This window comes from Mytilus trossulus, chromosome 4, assembly GCF_036588685.1.
Source record: "Mytilus trossulus isolate FHL-02 chromosome 4, PNRI_Mtr1.1.1.hap1, whole genome shotgun sequence".
NCBI classification, from domain to species: Eukaryota; Metazoa; Mollusca; class Bivalvia; order Mytilida; family Mytilidae; genus Mytilus; species Mytilus trossulus.
In genome coordinates, this window is record NC_086376.1 from 36,724,831 (window position 1) to 36,737,112 (window position 12,282).

At 34.0% G+C, this 12,282-nt stretch overlaps 1 protein-coding gene across 1 annotated transcript; it reads right to left on the bottom strand.

The window, feature by feature from the left end:
- Positions 1–6,298: 6,298 nt before the first annotated feature.
- Positions 6,299–9,400, bottom strand: LOC134713890 (acanthoscurrin-2-like). Its single transcript, XM_063575173.1, has 4 exons — positions 9,277–9,400; positions 8,777–8,850; positions 6,890–7,462; positions 6,299–6,420 (listed from the first exon to the last, which is right to left on the bottom strand). Exons 2-4 carry the CDS (start codon positions 8,847–8,849, stop codon positions 6,407–6,409), a joined length of 660 nt encoding a protein of 219 aa, XP_063431243.1. The 5' UTR covers position 8,850; positions 9,277–9,400; the 3' UTR covers positions 6,299–6,406.
- Positions 9,401–12,282: the final 2,882 nt, after the last annotated feature.

The window sequence follows — 12,282 nt, forward strand, 5'->3', positions numbered from 1 at the left end:
CACTAAAAATAGCTATATCTTTAACTAATATTTAGTTTATATGTATTGTTCAGGACTGTTATATTTTATGAGACACTAATTTAAGAGGGTGGTAAAGGGTTATTTTCGTGCAACGTTTTCGGCCTTTTTATTTCACGTGTTTTCGTGTTTTGGTGTTTTATTTCTCGTTTTCTCGTGTTTGGTTCGATGTGCGTGCTTCGTATTTCCCTTTATTCATTTTCCGTGTTCCGTGTCGGTGCTTTTAATTTCTCGTTCTTGTATTGTTTCGCATTTGATTAAAAAGTAAATTGGAACTAACTCAAAGTCAGTGAGTTATAGTACCTTTTGAAACTTGTGTAATATAATAGAAATTGATGTATATTGTTACCATTCTACTTTTTATTGTATAATTCTATGTATGCTATACATGTAATAAAGTCCATCATAATAAAAAAAAAAACAATCAAATCATATGTAAGTAGCATACGCTAAAAGGTGACCACAAGGTCTTTATGTCCATTAACAATGTCTACATGATCTCCAAGAATGTCTGAGTAATAACTGCTGGTACTTTTTATCTTAATATTTACGATTTTATTTCTCGTGCTTCGTTTTTCCCGATTTTGATTTTTCGTGCTACGTTTTTGCGATTTTTATTTCACGTGTTTCCGTGTTCAGTACCCCCCTTTACCACCCTCATTTAATTAATGCAGTACCAACTGGTCATAGATTTTATGTCAATAACAATGCTATTGATATCAAATCTACACATTGGCCAACATACTATGACTGGATATCAAATCTACATATTGGCCAACATACTATGACTGCTTCGTGTAATATAATATGTACATTCCTGTTATTAAATTTTGTGCATGCCAAACTTTCCATTCCGGAATTTCAAGTCCTTTCAACATTTGGAATAAGTTAACTTTTATTTAAATATATTAATAAATTTTTAACGATGATCCTTTAAGGGACATCTTCGCTAGCCAAGGGTTACGATCCACTCCCGCTCTCTTCACCCTTGGCAGATTGAGCCAACATTTGTGATATCAATGTTGCGCCATCTATCGGAAGATTAGATTCACGCCCATTCCGAATACATTATTCTTGACCAATGGTAGCACTTGAACTCTTTAATTTGGAGGTAAAAACACGGTAGCGTCTAGATTCTATCCACTTGGTAAAGCCGGAAACGAAAATATACGTCAACATTCATGCATTTGTGCATGAAACATACGCAGAAATTTCTATAAGTTGATTAAAAACATTCAAGTTGTCACTAAATATAGTCGTATGTTTAGTGATGTAAAGACTTGTTGCACAATAAACACGTGGCAATTGTTTACAAACACTTTCTACATTTACACGTGGTCATGTTATAGGCGCTTTTTGATTGGATGCAGCGAGTTACTACTGCAACCAATACAAATCCTTACCTTGTGTCTCCGAAATATTATCTCAATCCGCCAAGGGTGAAGATGTTAAGGGAACACAGCAACAACGTTTCAGAGATTTACGTAAAGAAACCTGTAGATTGCAAATATTACCAAAAGATTCTGATAAATCACAGCACAACTCATAGCATCTTTTTTTTTAAGTTCCTGATTAATAAGTATTTACATGTATGGAGAACTGCTTTACTTTATAAATGATGCAAAATGGTAGTTGGCAGGTCTTTTTACAGAGTTATAAAACAACAATACTCAAATACTAAATCATCTTTAAAATATAAAGATTATGTATCAGAATAGTTTGATATTGCTAGCGGGGTAAAACAAAGAGACACACTGAGCCCACCTTTATTTAATGTCTTTATAAATGATATTGTAAAAAAAAATTGCGGGAAATGATTCAAGCTTAAGCTTATAAATAGTAAGGTGGGATGTCTCCTTTTTGCGGATGACCTTTATATCCTGTCAGAATCGAAAGAGTGTCTTCAAACCAGTTTTGAATAATGTTAAATTATATTGGCAATTTAACTCTCTTTGAATACAAACAAATCAAAATGCATGATTTTTAGTCGGAGTCGGTCAAAACATCACATATTTACTATGAGAATAAAACCAGAGAGCCGTATGCGATTATTCATTTTTGGGAATGTTAATAAAATGTAATCGAAATTTATCACAAAGTACTATAGAACTCACAAAAAAAGGCAAAGAAAATATGTTTTGCAATAAAATCCTATACTAAATCAATTATCTACCTATAAAAGTAGCAAATAATCTTTTTGATTCTTTAGTAAAACCAATATTATGACCTATAATTCAGAAGTAACATTTTTGGATACATATATTTTATTTCATAGAGCCAAAAACAGAGTCTTACCTTCAGGAAAACAAATTAATCAGCTTGATTTGACAGACACAACCCCTATTGAAAATATGCATCTTAAATTTTGTAAATCTACTCTAGGAATAAGAAAAAATGCATCCAATTTAGGAGCAAGAGTTGAATTAGGGAGATTGCCTACAGAATGTTTTATTCTAGACTATATATAATACTATAATAATAACATTAATCCATTTTTGAAGGAAGCCTTTTCTCTAGCACAGTCTCTAGATTTGATAGGTACTTATTCATGGTATACATATGCAAAATATATTGTTGTAGATACCAGGGGATCCAATCAACTGTACGACTGTTTGCTGATGACACAATTGCGTATGTCACAATTTCATCAGATGCAGATTCAGCAAACCTTCAAAAGGACCTTGACAAACTAGCTGAATGGGAAACGAAATGGCTCATGAAGTTTCATCCTAATAAATGTAACGTACTCACCATCTCCAAAAAGCGAACACCAGCTAAATACAGTTACACACTACATGGCCATATCCTCGAACATGTCACAGCAGCAAATTACCTGGGATGTACCATTGCATCAGATCTCAAATGGGGTAAACACATTAGCAACATCTGCTCCAAAGCAAACAATACCATCAGTTTTCTTAAAAGGAACTTAAACATCTCCAACAAGTCTATAAAAGAAAAAGCATATATATCAATCGTCAGACCAACATTTGAATATGCTAGTTCAGTATGGGACCCGTACCAACAAAATGATATTCATAGATTGGAAATGGTCCAAAGGAGGGCAGCAAAGTATGTTACTAACAGATACCCCAACACTTCATATGTTAGTGACATGCTTGAACATCTAGAAAGGACAACACTTCAAGAACGAAGAAAACAGAGCAGACTGATAATGATGTATAAGCTTAATAACAACTATGTAAAGATTGATACATCAAATAAATTGATACCAAATGAACGTCCTTCCAGGAATAACAACGAAAAAGCATTCAGAATTCCATCATGCAAAACTACAGTTCGAAAGGAGTCGTTCTATCCTAGAACAATAAGAAAGTGGAACACCTTGCCCAACTGTAAGGTCTCTGCCCCGAGTCCTGATTCTTTCAAGGCTCAGCTCCGTCAGTAGTTAAATTGACATGTTTTTATTTGCACTGGTATATAAAATTCACCTAGTTTTTGTTTTTGTTAAATTTTAAAAATTTATACATGCGCGCACTCCATAAATGTGGCAGAATAGTCAACCAGTTGACGGTGGCCGCTTACTGGAAGAAGAAGAAGAAGACTGAAGTACCAGCTGAACATCGGATGACCGCAAGTTCTCGTGGATGGTCACACACACTTGTCTAAAAGAAAATCACATCTCAATACCTGAAAGTGAGGTTAACTTACAGAGATATATTTTTTTCTGGGACAAGTTCGTGTGTGGATGATGAATAAATGACAGGGAATTCAACCTCACCGTAATCACATTTATATTGTAGTGATACAAATCAGTATACTCTGGTTTGTTGTTATATATTAAATCATTATTTGTATATTACAGTTACATGTATAAATAATTTTGATCCAAATGCTATAGCATTCTATTCTACTATTCTAATAATAGTGCAGTGCAAGTGCATGGTAAAAACTCTTCTGTAATAATTCGGATTTTCTAATAGTTTGGATTTATGTAGGCATTCATTTTTAGATATTAATATTGACTTTAATATGTTTTCTTCTTGTATTGTTAAAAAAAAATTAACAAAAATACCGAACTCCGTGGAAAATTCAGAACGGAAAGCCCGTAATCAAATGGTAAAATCTAAAGCTCAAAGACCTCAAACGAATGGATAACGGTTTCAGAGCAAATTAAGTCTGAAAAATGATTCGTTTTATCAGTATTACAAAATTAATGTCATCCCGTGACAACCATGTTGTCTTAATTTGTTGGAGATGGTATCCTCATCTTAAATTCACTTTAGCAAATGAAAAATAATTTCAAGATTCTAATTCGTAATCTTAAAAAAGGCCATATTCCAAAAACCAAATCATGAGAGGACCATTAAAAATAGTTATTACCGCTCTACGATAATGAAACCTCGCTTATTCATACCGCTTTGTCGGTATTGTAATAGCATGCACGTCAAACTATTTGTACAAATATTTCGCAACAGTTATGTAATGATGTAATATCAATTCGGATAGATGATATGATATCTAATATAAAATATAATCCTCAGAAAACCGGTATATTATATCAAGGAACACAGTGCATGAATATAGGAAGATGAGGTGTGAGTGCCAATGAGACAACTCTCCATCCAAATAACAATTTAAAAAAATAGTAAACCATTAGAGGTCAATGTACGGCCTTCAACACGGAGCCGTGGCTCACACTGAACAGCAAGCTACAAAGGGCCCCAAAATTACTAGTGTAAAACCATTCAAACGGGAAAACCAACGGTCTTATCTATATAAAAAAAAAACGAGAAACGAGAAACACGTATATGCAGCCTGATTAAGACAGCAACAAGAACATAACGAATATTGTTGTTAAAACGATGCGTATCTGTAGGAACCACTATAGATAAACAACACCTAGTGTGACACAAAATGAAATCATATATTTGTAGTTAAATTGAATAATAGAAAGACTAATATCAGGTTTTGACCTCTTCATGCAATCAGTTGAGATAAGATGTATAATGAACCAAAAGTAATCATTCCTTTTTCTTGTAAGCCAAGAAAACTTTGATAAAAAATATCCTTGAAAGTTAATGTTGTTAAACCTCGAGCAATCGTCAAACAAGACGGGACTGCATAGCGCATGTAAAAACTGCATACATACTTTGCCTTAATTAAAAGCCAAGAACAATGTGACGTAAAATTCCCTTGCACAATGAGTGTTGTAACATTTCAAACATCGATAAACAAGAAGACTACTATACAGAGGATGTAAAATTCGCTTTATTTCTTCAACTCGACATGTTGAATTTGCATACCAAATACATAAAAATTCCCTTCTATAGGAGTCTAGAAAAGTTTGACGAAAGTTTTCTTTGTACGATAATTACCATGAAATTTAATACTATCGGTAAATATGAAATGTCTGCACTCCGGGTGCAACCATTGCGTGCTCGCTTCAACTGAACATTATCAAGCTGTTATTAAGCAATATCAAAATTATTCTCTACAGTAGGAGCCATGCAAGAATGAATAAAAGAAAACTGCCCTTGTACAACTTATGCTCTTAAACTATCATCAAACAGGTAGTTGTTGCACACTGGATACAAATACAATATTTTAGTCCTGGTATCTATGACGAGTTTGTTTACAACCACTGGGTTGATGCCACTGCTGGTGGAGTTTGTAGTCTCCGATGATAGCACCAGCTCAGTATAGTCAGCACTTATGTGTTGACATGAATTATTATTGATAAGTTCATAATAATAAATTATTTTTTTACAAAACTTTGAAATTTTAAGATACTTATAGATTATCGTTGATCATCTCAACGAGATTGATTTTCTCGCTTGAGCTGGTACAGCGAAAGTGAGAAAAGCAATCGAGTTGAGATGACCAATGATAATCTATATATCGCTATTTTACCTATGACGACGTTGTCAATTTCGAATTTCATGTCAATTTCGTTAGCAACGCCACGTGGCCTCCGTAGTTTCTAGTGACAATTTTTCCATCTCAAGCGAGAAGCATGATATGAAAATTGTCACAAAAAAAGATCAAAGGAAAAATGCACAAAATAGCGATAATAAAGCTTTTCTCATGTTTCTACCTCAGAGATAGATTACCTACGCTGTATTTGGAAAAACCTGTATGAACTTCTGGTCCTCAATGATCTTCGACTTTTTTTAAGCCTTTTAAACGGTTTTTTTTCGAGTGTCATTGATTCGTCTTTTGTATACGAAAAGTGTGGAAATAGTATTATCACTGGAATGTGCTTGTGAGTACTAGTACTCAAATTGACCTTGTAGCTAAATAAAAATGCAACACACAATGAATGCAAAAGAGTATATTTCACTGATAAAAACATAATGAGATTTCATAAAATTAAAAGTTGTACAGATCGTTTGGGATTCCTCACTGAGTCAGCTGTTCGTCACAATTAGTAGCCGCCACCTGAAGATGGAAAAAAAAACCAATAATTTTACTGAACAGTTTATATGCATAACGTAGAATTATGAAACATTATCTGACATAATTCTTTGGATGAATTACAAGGTCAGGATTTAAAATTTTGTTACACCTGAGCCTTGTATTTCTAAGTGTGCCGTATTGTTTTTTTCTCATTGTTGTTGGTCGTAAATTATCCGGTACATATAGTTGCTGAATTCTGCTTCATTTGGTTTCTGTTGGACAGTCATGCAACATATATTTATTATTATACAATTTTTACACATGTTTATTTAATTTGATAATTATCAATTTAAATGGTGTTTTTTTGGCATTTAAAATAGGCAAGTCTTACTCTCTGCTTTCGGTTTTACTGGGTTTATTATTTTATTGACAATATTGTGTTTTCCCTACTGTGCCCATTAGCTAAAATAAGGAAACATTGTATTCTATGAGAGCAATACTCAAAACTCACGTTTTCTTCCGCCTCCTCCTCCAATTATGCCACCTCCGCCGATGATGCCTCCACCTCCAATAATACCGCCGCCGCCACCACTTGGCCATCCACCACCGCCGATTGCACCTCCACCGATGACTCCTCCTCCAATGATACCACCGCCACCACTTGGCCATCCACCTCCTCCAACACTAGGTCCGAGTAATCCACCTCCACCACTTGGCCATCCACCTCCACCGCCGATTGGACCACCACCAATACCACCACCTCCGATTGGACCACCACCAATACCACCACCCCCACTTGGCCAACCTCCTCCTCCTACACTAGGACCGAGTGATCCACCTCCTCCGCTTGGCCATCCGCCACCACCTCCGATTGGCCCACCACCTATACCACCGTTGCCCCCACTTGGCCAACCACCTATACCACCTATACCACCGTTGCCTCCACTACCCGGCCAACCACCACCTCCGCCTATTATTGCTCCTCCACCTCGTCGGCCACCTCCGATCCATCCGCCTCCCACTCCACCAGGTCCGCCACCAAGTCCTGCTATTCCTCCAATGGATCTTCCTCCCCATACTATACCTAAGCAAACAAATTACTTAATAAAAAGATAACTACCTAATCAAATTGAAATGACAGTACTATTTATAAAAAAAATAGATTCAGTGACAAACAAAAACGTGTTTTTTAATTTACCGATTTCCTATTTTGTTTTGACAGCGCTAACAGGTTTGTTGGTTAAATATGTTTTCCCTTGGTATGTTTTTTTTTCTTCTCGGAAATCAAAAGGAACAAACAAACATCATATATATATATTTTCTGTGACTGTATCTTACATTAATTTGTAGGATCCTTTACTATAGATAATTTAGCTGATCTGTAACAATAACATCTTCATGCCTAATATATCATGTACTGTAGTACGCCGCTAGATTAAAACTGACGTGGAAAGGTAACATATGGCCACCGAAAGCTCTTTTTTAGAGAGCCCAGGTGGTCGTGTGGTCTAGCGGGACGGCTGCAGTGCAGGCGATTTGGTGTCACGATATCACAGTAGCATGGGTTCGAATCCCGGCGAGGGAAGAACCAAAAATTTGCGAAAGCAAATTTACAGATCTAACATTGTTGGGTTGATGTTTAGACGAGTTGTATATATATATATATATACATAGATATAAACCGTCTTCTATTCAGGGATTTGAAATATTCTTTAAAAGTTTTCAACTGAAAAGACGCTTTCAAAATTCAATACGTGTATATTATTAACAAAATAAGGCGTATATGGAACAACGTTTTGGAATTTTGGATCCTCAATGTCATCTACTTTCTATTTGTTTGACTTTATAAATATTTTGATATGAGCGTCACTAATGAGTCTCATGTAGACGAAACGCGGGTCTGGCGTACTTGATTATAATCCTGGTACCTACTCAAATGGCAAAATCAAAAGCTGAAACACATCAAACGCACGGTTAACAACTGTCATATTATTGACCTGGTACCGGCATTTTCTCATGTAAAATATGGTGGATTGAAACCTGGTTTTAACCCTAGCTTAACCTCTCACTGGAAATACTCTCTTCAAATTAAAAAATAATACAGCCATATCCACATGTTAAAGTTAAATTAGTCAGAATTAACTCAAATATATTGTTTTAAAAATCAGTCTAAACCAGGAAATGATGATATTTAACGTTTAAGAATAGTCGTATTGTTTGCCTGGAATATTATTAATTACCCAGTGTACTAATAACACCATACGATATATATATATTGGGTTCAGTAGATTCCATACGAGGTGGCAGCGAGGGAATCTCGCGCCCCCACCATGTAATGATACTCCTAAAAGTGTATAGAAAAGATAAACTGAACTCTTTCGGCAGTTAAAAAACATACCTCCACCGCCTCCTCCATAATTTTTGGCAGCAGCTGCACAGAACACACACACGAGGACAAAGAGGTATTTCATCCTACAAGTATAACCAATATCATGTATGGGTGAAACGAGTGAATTTTTGCACAGAACATAATAAGAATTTATAATACAGAGAGTTGAATTATCATGCAATAAAATTAAAAGCAGTTAACTATTTAACTAAGTTTTACATCGGGTTTTCGTTTTTCATCTTTTTTTTAAATATGTTGTAAGCCTTGTCGAGTTTTAAGACAATCACAAAATAAAGCATAAAATTAGCGTAAATGTATATAATCAATGTTGTAAAAGAATAACCAATAACCGAGCCCCGTTCAGAAGAAAGTTACTTTATAACTAAGACGATAATCTATAATTAAACGTTAATTTAACTGAAAGATTAAAGATAACTTGTGTTGTCCGATAGATTCGAAATGCGCATGTTTGGTATCACGACAATTTGTATTTTAAAAAGATTACTTACCCAACAGTTCTGTAAATGTCTGTAGATGTGTGATTCTAAGATGGACTCTCTTTCATTTTATACTTTTAGTCTCAGGAAGCGTGGTAATAATTAACTCATGTTTCCCATCAAAATTAACTATATTACTTAAAATAACCATTAAATTAAGTGATAAACAAATACAATAACAATTTTTTATTTATATTTTTGTGTCAAAATTATGTTGCAGGCTTTTCCTTTTATGTGTCAACTAGACAAAGAACAAGACTAAAAAAATGCTGTGTTACACAATTTACACTACTTGTACATACATTCAGACAAGCATAGTATTGACAGAACGTGTGAGAAAAAAAGTATTTTTGATGTCTAGTCAATGTACTTGTAAAACTGATTCTATTAAGGTGATATCATCTGAAGTACGCAAAGGTTTCTCGATTGCTTCGTAAATTCATTCATCGTTTTGACCCTAAAAGTTTAAACAATATATATAGAGATTTAGACAGCAATTATACTTTGATTAATCATTTGAAAAGGGGGGAGTCATGAATGTGAAAATGTATATTTGTTTTTGCTGTGTGGTATAATAGTATAGTTGTATGCAAATATATAACAAATAGATTATGAATCGCTTAGTATACCTAAATTATGAAAGTAAGATACCAAGTCAGGAAAAATGATATTTGTTGTCCATTCGTTTGATGTGTTTTATCATTTGATTTTGACATTTGATTAGTAACTTTCAGTTTTGAATTTTCCTTCGAGTTCAGTATTTTTGTGATTTTGCTATTTTCATATTACAAGCTTGACGCTAGAATGCACAGTTCAAATCTTTAAATGAAGGGTTTCATTTCAAGCTGAAACACACAACCAGATCCAAGCATCCCCCTTAGCAGATAAAAAATAATAAAAATAGAATCAACTAACACGTTTTAAAAAAATCAAAACAAAAAATAGTCTTATACCAAATATCTATCTCTGAAGTCTCTCATCTGTGTGCATCGTATTTCAACTTAAGTGCATGATCCATATTAAAAAATGTCTAATGACTGTTTTACAATAATTAAGAAACGATCCCGTTTCAAACACTATTTTAAAATTACGACCAGTACGTAATTGCTTATGAAATCATACAGTCCTAGTATTTTATATCCGTTATGCTACATTCGTATACCAATAGATTGACCATTTACAGAAATGGTTACAATAGCCAGTTTTTCTGCCGAATATTGGTGATTCTTTTTGAGAATTCTGGAGTCAGTTTCACGAAAAAACTTAGGATTAAGATTGGTCGTAAATATACTGAATTGATCAATCTTAGTCGTAAGTTTTTTCTTCTTCTGAAACCCACTCCAGGCTTCCAATAAAAATGGCCACCGCAAAATAACCAATAAAGCTGAAGGTGGCGAAAAAAAAAACTTGAAAAATTAATCATGTTTACTATCGATGTAAACATTTTCTTCAACAGAATCCAAAACTGAAAAATGTAATTCTAAAAAAATGTTTTGTATGAATAAATTGACATTATATGTTCCGGTGTATTAATGTCTATTCTGTTCTCTTTTCGTGCTCACAGATCCTTAGGAGTTTGACTTTATGTATTCACAGGAGGCCTAAAATATGAAAAAAAACAGACTTATAATTATAGGTCGTATGTAACAGTTGCCTTGCTGTAGTCATATATTTTCGAGTTTTATTATACGGAATTTTTCTAATCTTACTTCAAATTATCTGATTGTTGATACTGTTTGAACTAGTGATAGTAGGTTAATCAAGATTTAAACAGGTCTTGACCTAAAAGAACATTTGACAATATCAAGTATTGACTGTACCTTTGACCTAGTGTAGTCTTGGTCTAATCGTTTGTTATTCTTGGAAAATTTGATAGATCTTCAATATATTAGCCGAGTATTGACTTTATCTGAATTAGTATAGTCCCTTTATTCAGCAGTTGTAGTAAGATGAAACATACGGCGCAAGAAATAAAGGTGATTAAAATACTGCCGTTTCCAAATAATTATGGTTTAATCTATCAAGCTTACCAGCTTTATGGGCTATGATAGAAAATTTCATATCACTACTTTTGACGTTTAACTTTTGCACCGCAGCTGATTTGATTTAAAATGAAAACGGCGATATTATACTATTGAGTTCTTCATGTCGAACGGTTGTATGTACATGTTGACGAGTTTTTTTTTAATACGTAGGAAATATGAAAAATAGTCTGCCAATTTTTCAAAAGTGTTTTAAATACTGCCGTATGGGACATTATAAAAAGGACTTAAACACAACTTGGAAGATCAAAATCTGTATCTTCTAACTAATAGACCAAATACTAATATCAAGGAAACATAAGCGATTCATACATGTTTGCATTTGTATAGAAGCCTGGTTTTTACATTTAAAATTGCAAATTCGGTCAATTAAAACAAAGAAATATAAATACAATTCGTGCGATAGAATATTTGGGAACAGATTACTTCTCTATCAGTTTGGACATTTCCTTGTAAAATCTTACTTTGAGATTTTGAAACATGTAAGACGGACAAATTTCTTTGAACGATTGGTTTTGCCGCCTGTTGATATTGAAACGGATGATTTTACAGATTAATATTCTTGAAAAATTATTTTATCAATATGTGATTAAAGACTTTTAAGGAAGACATTAATTTTACCGGTGAGATAGTACAGAAAATAAAGGATTGATTCTATGGGTGCATGCAGAGACATATACAAGGTGCAAGGGAGTAGAGACAACAAACATCTTTACTTTGCTAACATGGCATCTGCTATGTCTGTACAAAGTGGACAAATTCCAGTCGGATGTGAACTTTGCAACAGCCAAAAGATAAAATTCAAATGTTTAGACTGTAACCTCTTAATGTGTAGTGAGTGTAAGGATCGAGTTCATTTCAGGATTGCTAAGGATCATCAGGTAACCGATATAAAAGATATAGGAAAACGTGTTACTGTAACGAAATTTAAGTGTGAAAACCATAAAGGACAGTCATATTGCCTTTTCTGTCAAAC

Coding starts and splice junctions, on each gene's coding strand:
- LOC134713890 (XM_063575173.1), bottom strand. CDS start 8,849: ATGAAATACCTCTTTGTCCTCGTGTGTGTGTTCTGTGCAGCTGCTGCC. Junction 7,463..8,776: donor TTATGGAGGAGGCGGTGGAG/GTATGTTTTTTA, acceptor TTGTTTGCTTAG/GTATAGTATGGGGAGGAAGA.